This window comes from Gopherus evgoodei, chromosome 1, assembly GCF_007399415.2.
Source record: "Gopherus evgoodei ecotype Sinaloan lineage chromosome 1, rGopEvg1_v1.p, whole genome shotgun sequence".
Classification (NCBI taxonomy): domain Eukaryota; kingdom Metazoa; phylum Chordata; order Testudines; family Testudinidae; genus Gopherus; species Gopherus evgoodei.
In genome coordinates, this window is record NC_044322.1 from 366,919,294 (window position 1) to 366,940,174 (window position 20,881).

Below are 20,881 nucleotides of genomic sequence, written 5' to 3' on the forward strand. Positions count from 1 at the left end.
TACTTCGCTAGCTCTGATAGAGCCAACTCAGTGTAAACAGAGTGTAGCCATGGCAGTGCGAGCAGCAGCAGAGGCTAGTTGCCCTGACTATGTAGCCATGGGAGACCATAGGCACGTATTCAGGGTGGCTAGCCCCTCCTGCCACTTGCGCTGCCATGGCTACGCTCTACTTTCAGCTGCTGGCTCTGTCAGAGCTCGTGTGGGTGTGACTCCTCCATCTGGCAGTGACACCTCCAGCTCGAAGTGTAGACATGCTTTCAGTTTAGAGAGGGGAAATTCTCCTGTGTGTTTCATCTGGCAGTGCAAAGCAGTGACCACTGAGAAACTGGCCTGTCCCAAAATTGTTCCTCTCCAACATGGGCTGTCTTTCGTGATGACTACAATACTCCTGTATTATTCTTGCAGCTGTCTCACCCCTCTTAAGTACTGCTGTGACTATCGTCCATATTTCACTATCCATGACAGCGAGTTTAAGGAGTACACCACCAGGACACAAGCCCCGTAAGTACCCTGGTTGTGCTGTGTGAAAGGAACCTCGAGACTCATTACTCAGTCAGCACATGCTGCATGATGGAACTTGGGGGCACTGTTGCTCTGGATTCCACTTTCGTCTCAACCTTCTCTCTGTAGGCCGAACATTGTCGTGGGAGTCACAAATCCTTTCTTCATCAAAACGCTCCAGCACTGGCCTCACCTTCTTCGGATCGGGGAGCTCAAAATGTCAGGTAAAGCTCTAACTCAAGCCCGTCTTTCTGCATTAGACTCAGAGTTTGATGGTGAGCTAGCCCATGTAGTGGTGACTCAGCCACAATTTCATGTGCACATCACCACCTCTCTGTGGATTGGGGACTCAGAGAGGGTAGTTCAGGCTGCTAGCCTGGGAGCTGAGGTGACAGCAGTAAAGGCAAAGTCTTAAGAAAATTACAACAAAGTTCGTTGTTATTTCTTCTAAGCTTTAAGGAAATGGAAGATGGAAGGGAATAGGAGAGAGATGTTTGGTAGAGAGACACTGGTTTTATTTTCTGAAAAGCCAAGAGCGCTGCTGTAGGCTGGGCTGAGGAGTTGTTCTCTATGTGACTCGTTATTACCTTTTTCCTGTCACCACCGTGGACTGGCAGAGGCAGGTCTGAAAGCTCCCGTAGCAGTTGGGATACCAGCGCTAGCTCAGGATTCACTTCACAGTTTGGCATGGATGGTCTTAAGTGCGACTCCTTTCACGTGTGTGCTGTGGCTGTGAGGGTAGAAGTGCCGCCTTTATAACCTGGTACTAGACACTGTGTGTCTTTCCACAGGTGACTTACCCAAACAAGTCAAGGTGAAGAAACTAACCAAACTGAAAACTCTGGACACTAAGCCGGGTAATTCCCATTTAACATCAGATTTGGTTTAATTGCGTTTATCCTCCCTCTTTGCTGAGTTTGAAGGCTTTGCAGCAATGCGTGTGTTGTGGGCATTGCCCTCTGCCTCAACTGAGAGCAACTCCAGGGCTGTAACTTCTTCCAGCTCCTCTGCTGCTGTGCAGTAATTCTTTACGGTTACGTGAGTGTCCTTCCTGACTTGCACTCTCCTGAGCTCTCCATTGTTGTTACTGGGCCATCTAAAGGCTTCTGATACAGAAAAAAATCACAGAAAATGTGGAAGCCCCTCCCCCCCCCCCAATCTGGTTTTAGAAACCTCCCTGAGGAAGACTCTGTGTGAGGAAGGAGAAGCCTTGGAGATGGTAGAAGCCTCATTAGAGGTTTCTCCCGGTGGTTGCTGGGAAGTACTTGTGTAGCCTGATGGCTCTGACTGGCTGAAGAAGGTGGGGTTTTGTGAGGCTGTTCTGTCTTCAGGGGTCTGGGGCTGGACTGAATCACCTGTCTATTCCCTCTCCCCCAGTGCGGCTACTCTTATCTCTGCATTGCAGTGATACAACTCAAGCTTCGTTTCTGCTTTCCTTAACTCACCCCATTGTGCCTAGGCATTCCAGCTCACATGAAATAAGAGAAACTCAGAGCCCAGGTCAACTGACTCGAGCTCGTGGTGCTTGCCCTACGGGGCTGAAAATAGTAGTGTAGACACTTGGGCTCTGAGACCTCCCTCTGATGGGTTTCAGAGCCCAGACTCCAGCTGGAGTGGGAACAGCTGCACTGCTATTTTTAGCCCCATAGCACAAGCCTGAGTCAGTTGACTTGGGCTCAGACACTTGCTGCCATGGGTCTCTTTTTGCAATGTAGACTTACCCTGAGTCTTCACAGGTTTGCATGAAGTCTGGGGCTCTAGCCCCTTTGCAGTGAATTAGCATTTCTAAGGAAACATCGGTGGGTAGGGACATGGGTAAAAGCATGTGCTGGGGAGTGAAGCATCAGAATGTTTGACTTGTATATAACTTTCCTTTAATTGTAGCATCTGGTAAAACCCACTATGGGTGCTGGTTGGCTTGGCCTGTCTCATGCCAAATGAGTCCTGAAAGTGGCAAAAAGCACCCATGTCCATCTGCACCTAGCCAGAAGATACTGTCTCATCCTCTCAGCCACAGACTTGGTCACAGTGATCCACGTGTTGGTGATAAACTCTCTACAGCTAATTCACTAACAGCCTCTCGCTCTGAAAAAATGTACCGCCTACCCACTTAGCAACAAGATCACATGCATACGTTGTGATGGTGCCCTATGCTCTGCACTAGCTCCCGTTGACAGTGCAGTTCGTAGTCCCCTCTCTGGAACTGACCCTAACTATCTGAGCAGTTAGCTCCCCCACCATGACCTCCCAGGACAGTTCTGTTGTATGGGTGAAATGAAGCTGTTGGCCAATAGGGAGAGGCTCCTGAGGTGAGAGACAGAACTTTCAGGAAATTTATCACATATTTCATAGAATATCAGAGTTGGAAGGGACCTCAAGAGATCATCTAGTCCAACCCCCTGCTCAAAGCAGGACCAATCCCCAAAGGGCCCCCTTAAGGATTGCACTCACAACCCTGGGTTTAGTGGGCCAATGCTCAAACCACTGAGCTGGGCCTAGACTTGGAGAATAGATCCATCAATAGCTATTTAGCCACGATGATCAGGGATGCAATCCCATGCCCCATGTTATCCCTAAACCGCCAACTGCCAGACGCTGGGACTCGGTGACAGGGGTGGATCACTCAGAATTGCCTTGTACTATTCTTTCCCTTGGAAGCAGCTGGCACTGGCCACTGTCAGAGACAGGTTACTGGGCTAGCTAGCTGGACCATTGGTCTGACCCAGTATGGCCATTCTTATGAATTCATTTCTGCAGGAGATGAGGCCACAGGCCTTGCCATGCTCAGAACTCATGCTGAGACTTTGGATATGTTCTTGTCACAGACACACAACACATCCCCTTGCTCTCAGATGTTAAACCCTCCAATACAAATTATTCAGGCTATTTAACCTGCAGGTTGGGAGTGGAGAGAAATTTATATCACTTCTGTTGAGTATTTGGGAGGTTGTCAGGTATAGTGAAGGGACTCATAAGTATCTAGGTAGGTAGATACAGCTGTCTAACACCACTGAACTATTCAACTCAAGTCTAGTCCTGAGCTAATGCTGCTGGTTACGTGTCTTTTCCTGTGACATTTTGGGGGGAGAGGGGTGCCCCGGGACGGTTAAAAGGTCTCTACGGTTAATCCTACTGTGAGTGCTGTTGTGGCAGCAACTCTTGTCATTTTAGGTTTCTGTCATCAAAGCTTTTTCTCTTCTAACTAGCCAGAGTTGAGATTGGGAAATTCACCTTCCCTGCCTGTGAACAAGGCTTTACTGCACAATGATGTGACCTTGAGAAAGTGGCGGCCGGGGGTGATTTGTTTTTAAGCATTTCTGTATTTTTAATCTAGGAATCTACACCTCTTACAAGACGTTTTTGCACAAAGACAAAACCCTGATAAAGAGATTGTTAAAGGTGAGCATTTCCTGTCTCTATCCCCCATCCTGTAAAACGCTGCAGGAAAGCAGTGCTAAAGTCTGGATTAAACCATTGAAGCCCAAAGAGAAATAGTACTGGTTTTCCCTTTGGCCCGAGGTGTTTGACTTCACCCTGACTCCAGGCATGGTTTAGTCCAGGCTATCCAAGTGGGGGTTAAAATTACTTGGACAGTCTTCTCAGGCTGGTGCTCTCAGAAGATTTTCACTTGATTGAGCTCTGAAGCCTAATGATATCTTAACCGTTAGCATTGTTAGCAAGAAAGGAGAAGGATGATCCTATTAGGCAGATTTAAACAATCTAGTCTATGTGAGTGGCATCTTACTTTAGTGTCACAAGTGAGTGGAGCTTGTATTATGGGCCAGGCTTGGGAGAGTGCACAAAATTATTCTTTTCTAGTCTGCCCATTGACTGGCTGCATGCAGCTGCAGTGTTTTGCTGAGAACAGCACACACTTGCATAGCCTCAGCTCTTACCTACTAAAGCTGCTGGTTGTTAAATGATATCTTCATGAGCCCTCCCCTGTGCTGTAACTTCACTCTCTACTTGCAGGGGATTCAGAGGAAGCGCCCGTCTGAAGTCCAAAGTGCCCTTTTGAGGCGCCACCTGCTGGAGCTCACACAGAGTTTCATTATTCCCCTGGTGAGTAGGGGGTTGTTGATCTGTGTGGTGAAGGAGTATGGGAGGGATGAACAGCATATGCCTGAATGCTGGGTTCCACCCTCCCCTCTAGGTTCTTCCACAAAGACAGGCTCTGTGCCAGAGCCCTGAACACCATCATAGACATTTTAATTCTTCTTAGAGAAGAATAAACTTGTCTTCCGATTGGCAGGTTCTAGCAGGTTTGACTGAAACTGTGCTTGGCTCTACAGTCCTGACACCCAGCACAATGTTTATAAAGGGAACAAACCTTTTCTACTGTGCATGAATTAACTTCCCCTCTGATTGGTCTCTGACACCTATTCCGCTATCTTAGCCTGTATCCAGCTAAGAGATGGCAAGGGAGACTTTTACAGAAGTGAATGAGAAGCTAACCCCAGGGTTCTCATCAATTTTGATTGGAACAAGGGGCTTAAATCCCACACACCAGTTTGAAAACTTCCCCTGCTGTGTGTAGTATTTAGTAGGGCTGTCAAGTGATTACAAAAATTAATTGTGATTAATCGCACTGCTAAACAATAATAGAATACCATTTATTTAAATATTTTTGGATGTTTTCTACATTTTCAAATATATTGATTTCAATTCCAACACAGAATACCAAGTTTACAGTGCTCACTTTATATTTATTTTTGATTATAAGTATTTGCACTGTAAAAAAACAAAAAATAGTAGTTTTCAATTCACCTAATACAAGTACTGTAGTGCAATCTCTTTATCATGAAAGTTGAACTTATAAATGTAGAATTATGTAAAAAACCCAAAAACCTGCATGAAAAAACAAAACAATGTAAAACTTTAGAGCTTACAAGTCCACTCAGTCCTACTTCTTGTTCAGCCAGTCGCTCAGACAAACAAGTCTGTTTATATTTGCTGGAGATAATGCTGTCCTCTTCTTGTTTACAATGTCACCTGAAAGTGAGAATAGGCATTTGCATGGCACTGTTGTAGCCGGCATTGCAAGATATTTACGTGCCAGATGCGCCACAGATTTCTATGTCCCTTCATGCTTCAACCACCATTCCAGAGGACATGCTTCCATGCTGATGATGGGTTCTACTTGATAACAATCCAAAGCAATGCGGATTGAGGCATGTTCATTTTCATCATCTGAGTCAGATGCCGCCAGCAGAAGGTTGATTTTCTTTTTTGGTGGCTTGAATTCTGTAGTTTCTGCATCAGAGTGTTGCTGTTTTAGGGATTTTGAAAGCACGCTCCACACCTTGTCCCCCTCAGATTTTGAAAGGCACTTCAGATTCTTAAACCTTGTTGTGAGTACTGTGCTATCTTTGTAAATCTCACATTGGTACCTTTGTGTTTTATCAAATCTGCAGTGAAAGTGTTCTTAAAATGAACATGTGCAGGGTCATCATCTGTGTCATAAACAGATAAGTAAGAGTTAATAGAATAGAAGTACTTCATCTCTCTTTTTCCTATAAAGGGTTAACAAGATCAGTGAGCCTGGCTGTCACCTGACCAGAGGACCAATCAGGGGACAGGATACTTTCAAATCTTGAGGGAGGGAAGTTTTGTGTGTGCTGTTAGTTTTTGGTTGTTGTTCACTCTGGGGGCTCAAAGGGACTGGACATGCAACCAGGTTTCTCTCCAATCTCTCCAATACAGGCTCTTATAAGTTCAGAATAGTGAGTACTAGGTAGATAAAGCAAGTTAGGCTTATGGTTGTTTTCTTTATCTGCAAATGTGTATTTGGCTGGGAGGAGTTGAAATGTGTATTTGGTTGGAAGGAGTTCAAATGTGTATTTGGCTGGAAGGATTTTAATTTGGTACTTGTATACTTAGGCTGGGAGGGTATTCCCAGTGTCTATAGCTGAAAGACCCTGTAACATATTCCATCTTAAATTTACAAAGATAATTTTTACCTTTGTTCTTTCTTTAATTAAAAGCTTTTCTTGTTTAAGAACCGGACTGTTTTTTTTATTCTGGTGAGACCCCAGGGGACTGGGTCTGGATTCACCAGGGAATTGGTGGGGAGAAAGGAGGCAAGGGGGAGAGAGAGGCTAATTTCTCTCTGTGCCAGGATTACTCTCTCTCTCAGGGAGAATCTGGGAGGGGAAGAGAGAAGGAGGGGGGAAGGTGCATTTTCCTCTCTGTTTTAAGATTCAAGGAGTTTGAATCACAGTAATCTTCCAGGGTAACCCAGGGAGGGGAAGCCTGGGAGAGGCAATGGTGAGGGAAAGGGTTTACTTTCCTTGTGTTAAGATCCAGAGGGTCTGGGTCTTGGGGGTCCCCAGGCAAGGTTTTTGAGGGGACCAGAGTGTACCAGGCACTGAAATTCCTGGTTGGTGGCAGCGCTACAGGTTCTAAGCTGGTAATTGAGCTTAGAGGAATTCATGCTGGTACCCCATCTCTTGGACGCTAAGGTTCAGAGTGGGAGAATTATACCATGACAATCTGAGACTGCTATAACATGAAATGTGTGGCAGAATGCTGGTGAAATAGAGCAGGAGACATACAGTTCTCCCCCAGGAGTTCAGTCACTAATTTAATTTAATTAACACACTTTTTTTTAATGAGTATCATCAGCATGAGAGCATGTACTCTGGAATGGTGGCCGAAGCATGAAGGGGCATACAAACATTTAGCATATTTGGCACATAAATACCTTGCAATGCCGGCTACAAAAATGCATTACGAATGCCTCTTCTTACCTTCTGGTGACACTGTAAATAAGAAACGGGCAGTATTATCTCCCATAAATGTAAACAAACTTGTTTCACTTAGTGATTGGCTGAACAAGAAATAGGACTGAGTGGACTTGTAGGCTCTAAAGTTTTACATTGTTTTGTTTTCGAGTTCAGTTATGTAACCAAAAAAAATCTGTATTTGTAAGTTGCACTTTCACGATAAAGAGATTGCACTACAGTACTTGTATGAGGTGAACTGAAAAATACTATTTTGTTTATCATTTTTACAGAGCAAATATTTGTAATAAAAAAATCAAGTGAGCACTGTACACTCTGTATTCTGTGTTCTAATTAAAATAAATATATTTAAAAATGTAAAAAAGCATCCAAAATATTTAATAAATTTCAATTGGTATTCTACTGTTTAACAGTGCAATTCACACTGTGATTAATCACAATTTTTTTAATCTTGATTAATTTTTTGAGTTGATCGCATGAGTTAACTGCGATTGACAGCCCTAGTATTTAGTTCTTGAGGGTTCAGTCCCTACCATAGCATTTTTAAGAGCCCTGCCTGGATGGCTGTTGCTTTACTGCAGAAAGTAATGGTTGCTGTTTTCAACCCCTCTTCTCTGCTTGCGCCTGTGGTAGACATTACAGTTAGAATCGCATTGGCTTCTCCATCTTTTTTGTTCTGGTGAGGGGAGTTGTGGTGTTAGTGTTTTCTGAGTCTCACTCAGCTCCTGCTGTTGATTCCCTCCCATCAGATCTCATCCTGTGGGGCATTCTTAAAACGTCCACAGTAGCCAGTTCTGATGTCCTAGCTTCCCGGGGCGGTGGGGATCCAGGGGGAGATAAGCAAACAAGCATTTGGACTTGTGGAAATCTACACACCAAAGAAGGGGAAAAGAGAATGGCAGGTTGTTCACTGAATGTTGTGTTGGTGGCTGTTAAAACACAGCGTGACACCTAATGACCTTGGGAAGGGTTGTCTAATTAGTCTAAGTTCTGTTTTCACTACTACTCCATAGGAGCATTACATTGCGAGTCTGATGCCTCTACAGAGGGCCATTACTCCATGGAAGGTATGTCTACTTTAATTTGATTTCCTTATAGAGATCTGGAATAGTTACACTTTTATGCTGATCATTCTCTTGGGAAATTGTCCTGAATGCAACAGACTGCTCAGATGTGGGAAAAGTACCCAAGGTCAGGCCCTCTAGAGCGCCTAGATCTGGATCACAAGATCTTCTGAGAGTGCCCAGGCCCTCCAGGACTTAGATCTGGATGTGACATTATCCAGGATACAATCTAGAATGATGGACAGCTGTCCCCCCTCAGTTCTCCAGCCTGGGTTGCCTTTTACCTTGCTTTGCTATGAAAGCAACCGCTCCTGGTCTGTCCACGCACAGCCTCCAGCATGTAAATCATTCCCAGCTATACTGGATGAGTGCTATAGCTAGCCACTCCTGAATTACATTTCAGGGCAACGCCAGCAAACTCCCAGCCCCAGACTTTCCACCAGAAATGAGCCTCTTGTATTGCTCAGAATCCTCCTGGACAATACAAGCTCGTATGAAGTCTGGAATTTACTAATAGAAAATTATATGCACAAATCCTGTTATCCCAAATGGAGTTTCCCAAACATACTGGTTTACATAAAACAACAAAAATGTGTTAACTGCAGATAGATTTTAAGTGACAATGAGTAATGAGGCATACAAACAGAATTGGTTACAAAGAAATCAAAGGTAAAACCCAACTAACACCTAACTTAACAAGCTAAGTGAATACAAAGCAAAGGTCTCTCTCATCACATGTTCCAGCCATCTTACTGGCTGAACCTCTTTCAGTCAGGGTCTGCTCCCCAGTCCAGTGCTGCTTCCTTGTTCTGCAGGTGTTGATGCTGTGGGTAGAGAGCACGGAGAAATGTGTTGGGGTGTCTGTCCTCTCTACTTATAGCCCTTTCTCTTGCACAAGAATCAGCTCCAGCTGATGTCCAGGAGACAGAAAGTCTGTGGGGTCAGAAACCCTAAAGTGCTTCTTTGTCAAAATGTAGATTTTTTTCCCCACACCCTCTCTCCTGCCCAAGAGTGGCTACTTAATCAGGTGATGGTCCATTTGGTCTCACTGACACCTGGCTGAGGCATTGGCTAGCTTTTGTCTCTGGAGAACTTGTCTGTGACTGCCCTCCAGAACATGCTGGAACATGTCTCAATACATTATACAGTGGAATCTTACCTCTTTACATACAATGTTGCCAACCATTTTACCAGGACAGTCATGATCAGCAAATCAGGAGTTTTCAAATTATACCTTATGCTTTGTACAAAATTTAACACAGTCTTGTAAAAGGGGTGAACAGAGGGGTACAGACTGTCACACTGGGTCATAGGAAAATCTAAGGGTGCCCAGTCTCAAGGAGCTCATCTCCTCTCCTCCATCCCCCAGGCAGGACTGTTAAAAAGGATGTAGGAATCTGTGAAATACTATGGCCCACTCTCAAACTGCCCTTGTTGCAGGGACAGGATTGTTCCCCCTGAAAAGGGAGATCGAATGAACACTGGGACAGATGCTTCCTCCTTACAGTAGTTTTCAGCTCAGCAAAGCTGTTAGAGATCTGTAACGTAAACTCTCCTAGCAGAATTGTTTGAGATGTGCAGTTTCAGGCATGTGGTGGTTCTCCTAGATTTTTGGTGTATCCTGCATAGACTTTTCCTAGGAACTCTGAGCCTCATTCCCAGTTCTGGGGGCTGCATTGCAATGTATTCTTTTTGTTGCACAGAATCCTCCCCAGATCCGTCCTTTCCGACAGGAGGATTTCATGAAGACCCTTGAACATGCTGGTCCCCAACTCACCTGTGTACTTAAGGGTGACTGGTTAGGCCTGTATAGGTAAGAATGTGGTGGCTGGTTGTCTTATCTCAGCAACAGTAGGTAAAGAGTATTACGAACATACCTGCCAAATCCTAGCTTCGACTCATCAGGAGGAGGGAGCAGCTTCAAGGGAGAGACCATTCCCTTTGAAAAGCTTGATGCCAACAAGGAACTGACCAAGTTATAATGGGTGGGAGGAACCGCAAACAGAGCTAATCCTGCTTATGTATAAATAATATTTCAAATGACATGGAACTGTCAGGTTTTAGTAGGACTTTAAACTCTCCTGTTTCAGAGTTTAAGCCAGTCCCTGAGTGTGATAGGTTTGGGGAGAAACTTGCCCAGAGGCACTTTATTCTGTCATTGTCTCCTAGAGAGTTTCATGTACCTTGCTTCTGAAGCAGCTGGTTCTTGCCACCGTCAGAGACAAGGTACTGGCCTAGATAGATCACAGTTCTGATCCAGTATGACAATCTTTGTGTGTTTGTACAGTACCCAGCCCAATGGAACCCAGATGCTGATTGGGGCCTGTAGGTCCTATCTTGTAATATAATAATACAGGGTCTTTAGGGTCAAGTTTGAGACGACTTGTATGAGGGTTCTCCCCATTATTATTCTAATGAAAAATTAGAGAGTTGCAAACAGAACAGAGCAAATCTTCACCAAAATCTGAGGGGGAAAACTGAAACCAGATACTCGTGGATAGGAGAGATACGGAAGGCATTAGGGTCCAGCTTTTCAGAGCTATTTAGATCCTTTGAAATCAAGGAGTTAGGTACCTAAGTACCTTTAAAAATCTGAACCTGTTGCTGAAAGAGACCCCGAAAGTGGACAGGCACATTATGTATGGATTTGGAACATAAGGCTGCAAATAAAGTCAGTGCAATTGAGGTTAAATAAAGCAGCAGGAAAGTGAATAGCTGCTCTCTCTGCAGCTTTGATGTGACAATAACTGCAATATTCAACTACCTACCTACCAGAAAAATATTGGTAAATAGGAGAGAGTTCAGAGAACATGACCAGGGTCTACAGGGCAGAATCGTGTGTGCTCTGCAGTTCTTAACTATGGAACTTTCTGCATAATCCAGCCTTCAGCACAGAATAGTGCTCCAAAATCTAAGCTTGAATTTATTAAAAAAAAACAAAAACAAAAAAAAATGTGTTTTATGGCAGCACTCAGAGGCCTCGGTTGAGATTGAGGCCCATTGTGCTGGGGCTCTGAGCCTTTATAGGGTTACAAAGAAACCTTTAAACGCATGAACTGAGTGCCACTGATAGAGTGCTGTTTGCTTGAATCTGCAAACAGCAATTTTTTTCAGGCTATAATGAAGGTCTGAAATTCTCTTCTTAACCGGGGATAAACTCCTGAAACGTGGCAGTGTAGATCTCAACAGTGTTAGCTGATTACTTTAGCATGAATATCCAGCTAATCTGCATATCCCATAATCACAAACTGCCTCCTACCATCTACGCCTTCTCAGATGTCCCTTGCCAGCTTCCATCTGACAACCTTGCCATGTCATTCTTCATTCCAAGTCTGAAATTCTGCAGCACCCTGAAAATTAAAAATGACAGGACTGTGTGAAACTAATGAGCTGTGCTAATGCTTCACTTCCATATTTCATTCAGTAAAAAACTCCATTTGTAAAAAAAAAATCAAAAAAAAAATCACCCATCGGCTGCACCGTGGAGGGCTGCAGCCTCCAAATCCTTGGCTACAGCGTACACAAAGCCTTGTTTATAAAGAGAGAAAAAGGCCTAAATGTGTGGAATTTAGCTCCATGACAACAATAAGTGTTCGATGCAGACACCAAGGAGGGAGGGGAGTTGCGGTGCAGAGGGACGGAGCTAAGATGGTTAAACTGAGAGGGCAAGTTTAAGATGATTAGAAAACACACAATGGCGCTGCCCTGGACGTGGCTGTGGAGTCATTTCCCCGTGGAAAGACCAGGAGCACCATTTCCTGACGCACTGGAAACCAGATTGGGCAGAATTCTAGAAAATGAACACAAGGAGTCTGTGGTGGGGTCAAGAATAGAACCCAAATCTTCTGTGTTCTAATCCAGTGCCTTAACCATAAGACCATGCTGCCTGCCCAGAGGTGGGAAGCACTCACCATTGCCTGCCTCAGGGCAGCCAACTCGCCAGACACTAGCACCTACGTATTGTATGAGAAGCCAACTTCTGAGACTAAGAATAAATCGGGCCATTGATATGGGAGGTTAGGGAAGGTGGGGTCAGAAAGAGCCTTCTCCATAGCAACCTATACTTGACTATAACAGAGTTAAAAAAAGAACTAGATAAATTCATGGAGGATAGGTCTGTCAGTGGCTATTAGCCAGGATGGGCAGGGATGGTGTCCCTAGCCTCTTGTTTGGCAGAAGCTGGGAATGGATGACAGGGGATGGATCACTTGGCAATTTCCTGTTCTGTTCATTCCCTCTGGGGCACCTGGCATTGGCCACTGTCGGCAGACAGGATACTGGGCTAGATGGACCTTTGGTCTGACCCAGTATGGCTGTTCTTAAGTTCTAACCTATCCACGTCCCTAATTACACTGAACCAGGGATTGTGTGTCCCCTCCAACATCTCTGTGTTGGAACCACCTTTTCAATGGATGAGAAATCCGTAGGAGTACTGAAGAAACCAGACAGCAAGTACCATTCCCCAGAGCCCGGTCCACACTCTCTCTCCCCCTCTCAGTTTCACGTCTCTTCTTGCAGACGTTTCTTCAAGTCTCCCAACTTTGATGGCTGGTACCGTCAGAGACACAAGGAAATGACCCAGAAGCTGGAGGCCCTTCACCTGGAGGCGATCTGCGAGGCGGTATGTTCCGACAAAATCCAGTGAAAGCAGATGCAGGGATCCCTGTGCCTGGGTGTCATTACTGGTGATGGGGGATGCTCACTGTCACGTCCTGATTCAGCACTCCTGGAGGGGGGACTGCACTCAGGTATTTGGGGAACATCCACTCCACATCCCAGTCACTGCCTGAGCCTCAGTGCCTGGGTATCCAGTTTGGGGTCAGACCAGCCTTCCCAGGAGCCAGCACAAACCCTGCTCTGCCTCCTGCTGGCAGTCATTTTAATTCTTCAGGCGCTTCCAGAGCCAGCTGAGTTCATGATCAGATGCCTCTCCGCCTGCTTGATTCCTTCCAGGGAACTGAAATAGACAGGAGTTCTGACAGCAACTCCCTAGAGCACATTTCTCAAATTGCAAAGCCTGCTGGGATTGTGCCAGTGCCTCTGGTTCCTGCCGAGTGCATGGTCTGAGTGCAGTGCCCCAGGGCAGCACAAAAATCCTGCACCCATCTCCTTTTGGCAGCTACGTGTGGACTCTGAGCACACGGCAAGAGGAATGTGCAGGAATCCTGGCACTGACCGGGAGTAAGAGAACAGAGACCATGCAAAGCCTGTGTATTGCCACAGACAGAAAGCTGGGGAGGACATTGTCCTGTTCAGCCAGCCTGGAAGCCATTGTGCTGCATGCAGCACATGCAAATACCTAGGCTTGAACATAGCTGTGCAGAGGAGAAGGACCTTCTGTCCCCACCCCTGCCTCGGTTCTAGGCTTTGCTTGGGAGATAGCTCTGAGGGGAGCTGCTGTATGGAAGTTGATTCCCTTAGGAGAACTTTTCTTCTCTTGCTGTAGAACATTGTGGCCTGGATGAAAGACAAGTCTGAGGTGGAGATTGTAGACCTGGTTCTGAAACTTCGTGAGAAGCTGGTGAGTTTCCTCCTACTGCTTTGGTTCTTATGGGCATGGGCCCTTCTGGTGGTGAGTGGATCACACACGGTGTATAGGAGACGGTGTATTCCTGCTGCTCCTCTCTGCTGAGCAGCATACAAAGTCAGCCAGGGAGGTGTGAGCCTCCCTTACATATGCTAGAAAAAGGACCTTACAGTCCTGCTCTTCTCACCCCTACCCTTGCATCTCAAACCATCTCCACAGGGGCAGCACTGCTCAGGGCCTGTATATCCTCCCAGGTAAGGGAGAACCCATGGGGCTCCCTTAAGTTAATGGCACAAGCAGAAGGGGGATACTTGGAGTCTGTATTAAAAGTTCCCCCTCCCCCCAGATCAGAGCCAGGTGTCATCCCCTCCCTGTGAAGGAGGAAACGCTGCAGCGAGTGGGCCTTTACATCGAAACCATCATTGGTTCCCTGCCTGAGGATCTCCAGACTGTGCTGCACCACCATTGAGCCACCCAGCGCCAGGACTCCCCCATGCACAGCATCTCCTTCAGAGCTGCAGGGGGCTGCAGTCAGGTTTGAGGAAGACGCTTCTGCCCTGATCCAGCACCACGCTGACCTGGATTCTGCCTGCCAGTGCGTGTGGGTTTGAGTCCTGAGCGCGGGGTGGAACTGACGACGGGAAGGTGAATGTTTCTGTGCACAATTGTTTGCTGTCCAGTCCTGCTCTCCCGGAGGAGCTGGAGGAGGAGAGCTGTGTATGACCGTCAGTGAGGCAGAGGGAGGCAGCCAGGGTTCCAGTCCCATGTGGCTGTGTAGACCTAACACAGACATCCGCACCCTTGCCCTCACAGTAGGCCCATTGATACATACATGTCCATCATGCCCACTTGTCATGGTCCCAGCGGTAGAGACAGGAACACTCTCTGTGTTTGGGGTTTATGTGCAGAGCCTGCAGGAGAAACCTGATGCTCTCACTAATCTTGTGATTCCAGGTACCTTCACACAAGGGAATGTGGAAAATCCACCACTGTCCCCAGAACAGGGGGACCCATTGCTGGAGAGAGCAGTCGCTGGCCTAGTGAATTGTTAGTGGAGCTGAAGGCAGGATAAAGGGGAGCAGGAGAAGTGACTGCTGGAAGAAATGGAGCTCTCCAGAGCAGTGTGTGTTAGACAGGCTGGAGCTCTGAGCACACCCTGCTGGGGTGCTGGAGCTCTGCTAGTGTGTGAGAACAGGTACCAGTCTCCTGTGCAGTGAGTGTCTGACCAGAGAATGTCTAATGAGCGTTTCTCTCCTGCAGATTCTCAGCCCCCTTGCCCATCAGGGAGGACTCAGCACCACGGTTTACACGCTGCATTACCCTCACCAATGGGCACTTGATAGCACTGGCTCCCTTGTGGGTACAGAGCTTGGTGCAGTGAGATGCTCCCCTGTCCTTACCCACAGCATCAGAGGACTCTGGTACTGCTGGCTCTGTTATTTCTGGGGGGCGGGAGAAAAAGGGGAAGGACTGCACACACACACAAGGGGTGAACGAATGATGGGCTGGCTTTTCTACTAGTGCTAAAAGGACTGACCGCCGCCTTCCCCCTTTTTCAGAGCAGTGTTTCTCCAGGTTCTCTGAGCACTGGTTTAACTCACCCCCAGGGCTGCCCTCTGAGAGCCAGTACCAGGCCCTCGTGCTTCACCCTCTGCCACTCTGAGCAGGGCCCAGAGCGTTCTTGCTATGGAGTGTGTGTGTCCCGTGCTCAGTGGGCCTTGGGGCAAACCTGGCATCCAGGGCCCGCACATTGCAAAGTAGAGATGGTCAGGGTGTCAGGCGGGACCCTGCACTAAGGCGTCCTGTGAGCTGTGTGTACAGGGAGCGGGGACGAGGGGTGCAGTGGTGGGGAGGAGGAGATGTTCTCTAGCAAGTCCTGCCCTCCATCGGACTGTTTCTCATTTATGCAGAGGGGTCAGTAAAGCACAAATGCCGGAACCCTCCCACTTCTCTCTGCCACCACCTCTGCGGGATGGTTCCTTCATCCCCCGCCACACGCAATCTAGAAGAAAGCAGGGCAGCCGTCATGGTAGTGAGCGTTTCACTGCAGCCCTGAGCCCTTCTTCATGGCTGCCCTGCCCTCCCTGCAGGCTCCCCGTCTGGAGAAGCAGGTGCCAGGGCCCTCCATGCAGTAAGTTACTCTGTAAACTGCTCCGTAGTGACAAAGCCCAGTCTGTATAGTGTATAGTCTGTATAGAGATGTGCGCGCTAACTGTGCAGTGCCCACAGGAGGGACTTAAATCGCTACCGTATAGTAGTAAATGTTACCTTAAAAAATGCCCTCTTGTCTTGGAGCCTCAGTGGGCTGGGCTGAGCTTTGTTTTGAAAAGAAACAGGCATTTTCTGCAACCTGTGCTTGGAGTAAGAAGAACCCCAGGTGCCAGTGTGCCCATCATCCCCAGCTAGCCTCTTCTTGATGGTCAGCTTGACATTGCCCAGGGGAACAGTGACACCCGCAAAGAACTCGGGTTCTTCCCTCTCCATGGAAGAGCAGCCTGGATTCTGTGCCTTCTCATGCTGCACGAGGGTGGATTGTCTCTCTGGCCCCTACAGTTCATTGCGTCCTCCCTTGTCTTTCTCCCGAGGGCAGTGTGCACACAGTATTTTAACATTCTGCAGATTGTACTGGTCAAATAAATGGGGAGGCTCCACCCTGGCAGTGGGGTGCGCAGGCTGCTGGCTGTACAGAGGTGGGAGATCACTGTGCAGCTCCCCCTCCCCCGCGACCCAGACTTAGCGGTGAGGCTGCACCCAACCCTGACACAGCAGAGGGACCAGGCCTGCCCCAGAAACACCCCAGGGCCCTGCCCCTCCATGCCAGGTGTGGGCGGGCAGGCAGGCTGGCTCAGCAAGGTAGGATCCAAGTGTGGCGGGGATCCAGATGTGGGTTCACAGGGTTCTGTGGGGGCAGCTCAGTGGGGGGTCTGGATGCACAGGGGCTTGTTCAGGGACTTCTGCATGCAATGATAATGAGACTCTGCATGGGGGGTGAAGGTGGTTCGGGCACAGCAGGGAAGTGGGGCTCAGTGGGATGGTGATCCACGTGCAGGTGGAGTGGGGCTCATCAGGGGTGTTCTGTGGGGGTGTGTGGGGATGCACAGGTGTTGGGTAGATAGGGGAGCAGCTCCCTGTACAGGAATACCTCCCCCTGAAGCTGGGGGAGAAATTTGGGGGTGGGTCTGACCTGGCCCTGGAGGCTGTGCAGGGGAAGAGGAAGTCCTGTCCTCCTCAACCCAGCTGGGACTAGCAGCTGAGCCTGGCACAGGGTAGGAGCCACTAGCCAGGTCTTCTCCAGTCCCCACCCCACAGTGATTTACCTCTCTGCCGGCTGCCCGGGGCATCCACAACATACTGCTGGGGAGGGTCACATGACCACTCATGGCTTCCCTTTGCTACCTCATCAGAAAGTCAAATTTTTCTGAGAGGAAGCAAATCGGGGGGGGGGCGGGGGGGCGGGCGACACAGGAGACAAATTCTGCACATGCGCAGTGGTGCCGAATTCCCCCAGGAGTAAACTCATCTGCTATGCAGCTTCTAGGGGTTTGGGTGGAAATGAATGGAAAGGTGGCCTTACAGCACATGGATAAATATTTGGGCACAATGGGGCTGGTTTGCTATGTGGGTCAGGCCTGACTCATTCAAAGCCAGATGTGGCTGGAGAGTTCCGAGAGGTCACCACCGCTCCAGCACCAGCCTTGTGGACAGGCAAGGCAGCTCTCCTCCTCTGCCTGTACGAACCAGCAGCTGCTGTTCAGTGAGGTGCAATTTTAGCCCCTGGGAGCCACCACCAACAGGGCCAGAGATGAGACAGGGTTGGTCTGGCTTTTAACTAGCTGGGGGCGCACGGGGTTAACGCTGACAAGGGTCAAGCCTGAGTGCACACAGGAGGGAGCAGGAGAGCTGCTAGGGCTGTTAGCTGTATTCATTCTGGGGCGTTAGCCAAGAACCCCTTCATCCCCAGCAGAAAAGGAGGTGAGCCCCTGCAGGCCTGGGTTTTGTTTTACCCTGGGGTAGGAAGGATGAGGAGCGGCTAAGCATCCGCCTTTGAGCCCTGCGAGGGGTTCTGCCAGACAAAGCACTGTGAGGAGCTGGGGGAGGGAATACAGGTGAAGCCAGCTTGGGAAGAAAGGGTTAAGGTTTTTTATTCTCAAGTGGGTAAAGATGGCAATTGAGGGCCAAGCAAGCTCTCCTGCCTCCTCTGGCCAGTCACAAGATTCCACTGCCAGTAGTGGGGGGGATGCCCAAATCCCTCTTGGGAGCTCTCTGCACCCCATTATCTCTGTCCATGTTGTTTGAATTAATACAGACTGGAAAGAGACCCTGTGAGTTCCCAGGCCACGAATGCACTCAGAGCTGGGTACAGCGCCTGGAATAGACAGGGTCCTGCTCCATGACTGGGGCTCTAGGCCCCATAGATAATGGAATCAATCAATTGTGCAAGAGAATTGCTCCACAGAGCTTCTCCTCTAAGTCCTGTGGCCTTGTCGTAGTGATAGCCACGGTTCCTGCAAGCTCCCTTCTCTCTCTCAGAGGCCTGGAGCAGCCCCACAGTCCTCACTGGGGAGGCTGCCACTCCCAGCCTTTTGCAGAAGCTACTTTAGAGATGAGGGAAGGACAGTAGTGTATGGGGGAGGGAATTTGAGTGAGATCTTGGCCTCTTCTCCCTTGCAGCCAGCATCAGCTCTGGGCCTTTAACACTCCTTAAGCAAACCACAGTTGGTCACACAACAGTTGCTAATGATTTTGCTACTTTGACTAGGAGCAGCTTCCCAGCCAGCTTGCTTCCAGGAGCAGGTGTGGCTATAACTCTGTGTTTGCAAAGTTATTTCTCAAAATCCAGGAGGGTGGTGAAATCTGTGCAGGTCCCTGTTTTCCAGGAAGGCTGCACCACAAAGTCAGTACAGGGCTGATTTCTTAGTACCTAACTGTTGCCTGGTGCAGTGCCCAGAGGGACCAGCCCCCAGTAAGGAGAGAAGCTGTGTCGTGCCCATCGGCTGCTGCAGACTTGGGGCCCAGGAACAGTAGAGAACGATGCAGGCACTCTCCTAGCACTCAACCCCAAACGATTCATCGTAGAAGGCTTTGAGGCCGGGGTAGTATCTCAAGGGGAGCGTCTCCCCCAGAGCCTCCTGGCGGAAGTTCTGCCGCAGCCAGCCATAGACTAAACTGTGCAGGAGCCCTTGGAGGGACATGGTCAGGGCCTGCAAGAGAGGGAGAGCAGCACTTTTATGAACTCCTCTTGCGACTGTGCCATTTCTGCACTGCAGGGCCATTGCCCTCTGCTCTGCAGGCCTCCATGTCCAGGGAGAGGCAGGCAGCTCCTCTCCCAACACAGAGTCCATGACAGAAAGTGGAAAGTTAGATGACTGCGAAGCAACTGACAAAGGAGTGATGGAAACAGAGGAGCTTCCTCCTGCCACAGCCAGGATTCCAAGGAAAGCAAGACTGACACGGCCTCCCACTGGCAGGGTTAGCAAAAGACTTTGCACCAACAGCCAGGAGAGGCAGCAGGAAAGAGCAAAGGTGCTGAGCTGAGCCGGGCCAGGCCATGGAATCGCTCCCCTCAAGCCAGTGGCCTGTATTTCACAGGGTCATTTATTTACATTTTGGTAGCCCCAGCAGAACTCGTCTGGCCCTTGGAGATGGTTTATTTCATTTCACGGTGCAGGGGCCACTGTGCCATGTGCATGGACCAGTGCCTGTCCCCTCCACCCATGCACCCGCATTGCCTGGCATGAGACTGACAGACCCCGGTCTGTAGAGCAGACTCATTTTCTCTCTCTCGCTAAGTGGTCTTTAGGCCACTAGATGGGACAGAGCCCCACACCCAGGAGGTGTGTGGGTTACACTAGCAGAGAAGAACCTGCCTTGTCAGCACCTGAGTGCTACAGGCACCCAGAGGAAGCAGATGCACAGGCACCCTGGAGCTGTAACAGAAGCAGCCCCTGCTGTCTGCATGCTGGTTCACTTCCCTCCCTTTCCACTGGCCATTGATCATTCTGCACTCCCATTACTTGTCTGGTGGTAGCATATACAGGTCCCCAGTCAGGGCCCCATCATGCTGGGCACTGTGCAAAACTCATCCAAAGACAGTCCTTCCCCTAACAAACTCACAATCTAAGCGGCAAGAGACTTCCTTACCATGGCAACATGCAGTGCAAAGATGGAGGTGGGCTCAATGCTGGTGAAGGAGAGGATGCTGAGCAGGAAAGCTGGGGACAGAAACAAAGGAATGTGTAGTCAATGCTTTATTCTGCTCATCTCTCTTGCCATTTGCTTCTGCACCTGCCTTTAACACGCAGCCCTGGGAGTGCTGCTGCCTTTGCCCCTGCTGGCCAGGCCCTAAGCCTCAGCTGACGTTTGTCCAGCATCTTTCCCCTGAGGGTGGGTCCCCACATGATTTACCAGTGCTTCTGTACACACACAGCTTCACTGGGAATGTGCAGCCCCTTCCAGAGTGGAAGCCAGGCAGCCTGTAGCGGGGAGAGGAAACTGGCCTGTCCTGCTCCTGGGCACCTGCACAACAAATTAATGGCTTGTCTGAAAGAGCCACCACCCACTGAAATGTGTGGGATTCAACTGGTCTAGCTGGGAGGGGGAGGAGGAGCTGAGCCATCCCAGAAGGAACTGGAGTTCTGTGTTTCTAGGGAAGCCAGAGACTTCAAAGCTGATGCTTAAAGCACAGAGCATTGATCCTGCTTTGAGCAGGGGGTTGGACTAGATACCTCCTGAGGTCTCCAACCCTGATATTCTAACATCTCCTGAGGCACTGAGGCCAGACCCTTCTACTTCTCCTCAGCCAGACCCAGGATTGCTGCCAGCACCGTTGCTATAGCCAGCCTGACTCCTGCTCCTCAGCCTCTCCCTGAACACAAGCACGAGCGGCGCCAGGGTTTTTGGCGCCCTAGGTGGGGGTCCTTCCGCGCTCCAAGTCGTTGGCGGCAATTCTGGGGCAGGGAGGTGTCTTTCCGCGCTCCCAGTCTTCGGGGCACTTCAGCAGCGGGTCCTGAAGCGAGTGAAGGACACGCCGCAGAATTGCTGACGAC

General features: G+C 48.9%; 2 protein-coding genes across 9 annotated transcripts in view; one reads left to right on the forward strand and one right to left on the reverse strand.

Annotated features, from left to right (window-relative positions):
* Nucleotides 1-16,114, forward strand: part of DENND6B (DENN domain containing 6B) — a 41,391-nt gene extending 25,277 nt beyond the window's left edge. For 2 of the 3 annotated variants that reach the window (XM_030537872.1, XM_030537992.1), the window contains 10 exons: nt 406-501; nt 631-725; nt 1,293-1,358; nt 3,836-3,900; nt 4,474-4,563; nt 8,258-8,311; nt 10,012-10,121; nt 12,827-12,929; nt 13,755-13,829; nt 14,182-16,114. In XM_030537872.1, coding sequence (XP_030393732.1) covers nt 406-501; nt 631-725; nt 1,293-1,358; nt 3,836-3,900; nt 4,474-4,563; nt 8,258-8,311; nt 10,012-10,121; nt 12,827-12,929; nt 13,755-13,829; nt 14,182-14,304 — 877 coding nt within the window. In that variant the 3' untranslated portion in view covers nt 14,305-16,114. The remainder of the gene's footprint in view (nt 1-405; nt 502-630; nt 726-1,292; nt 1,359-3,835; nt 3,901-4,473; nt 4,564-8,257; nt 8,312-10,011; nt 10,122-12,826; nt 12,930-13,754; nt 13,830-14,181) is intronic. The other variant, XR_003997146.1, reaches the window with a different exon arrangement.
* Nucleotides 8,869-20,881, reverse strand: part of LOC115637137 (transmembrane protein 116-like) — a 36,907-nt gene continuing 24,894 nt past the window's right edge. For 3 of the 6 annotated variants that reach the window (XM_030538232.1, XM_030538446.1, XM_030538115.1), the window contains 2 exons: nt 19,977-20,047; nt 17,962-19,036 (listed from right to left, as the gene is read on the reverse strand). In XM_030538232.1, coding sequence (XP_030394092.1) covers nt 18,881-19,036; nt 19,977-20,047 — 227 coding nt within the window. In that variant the 3' untranslated portion in view covers nt 17,962-18,880. Of the gene's footprint in view, nt 9,133-10,151; nt 11,659-17,961; nt 19,037-19,976; nt 20,048-20,881 lie in introns of those variants that run through there. The other 3 variants (XR_003997215.1, XR_003997195.1, XM_030538366.1) reach the window with 3 other exon arrangements.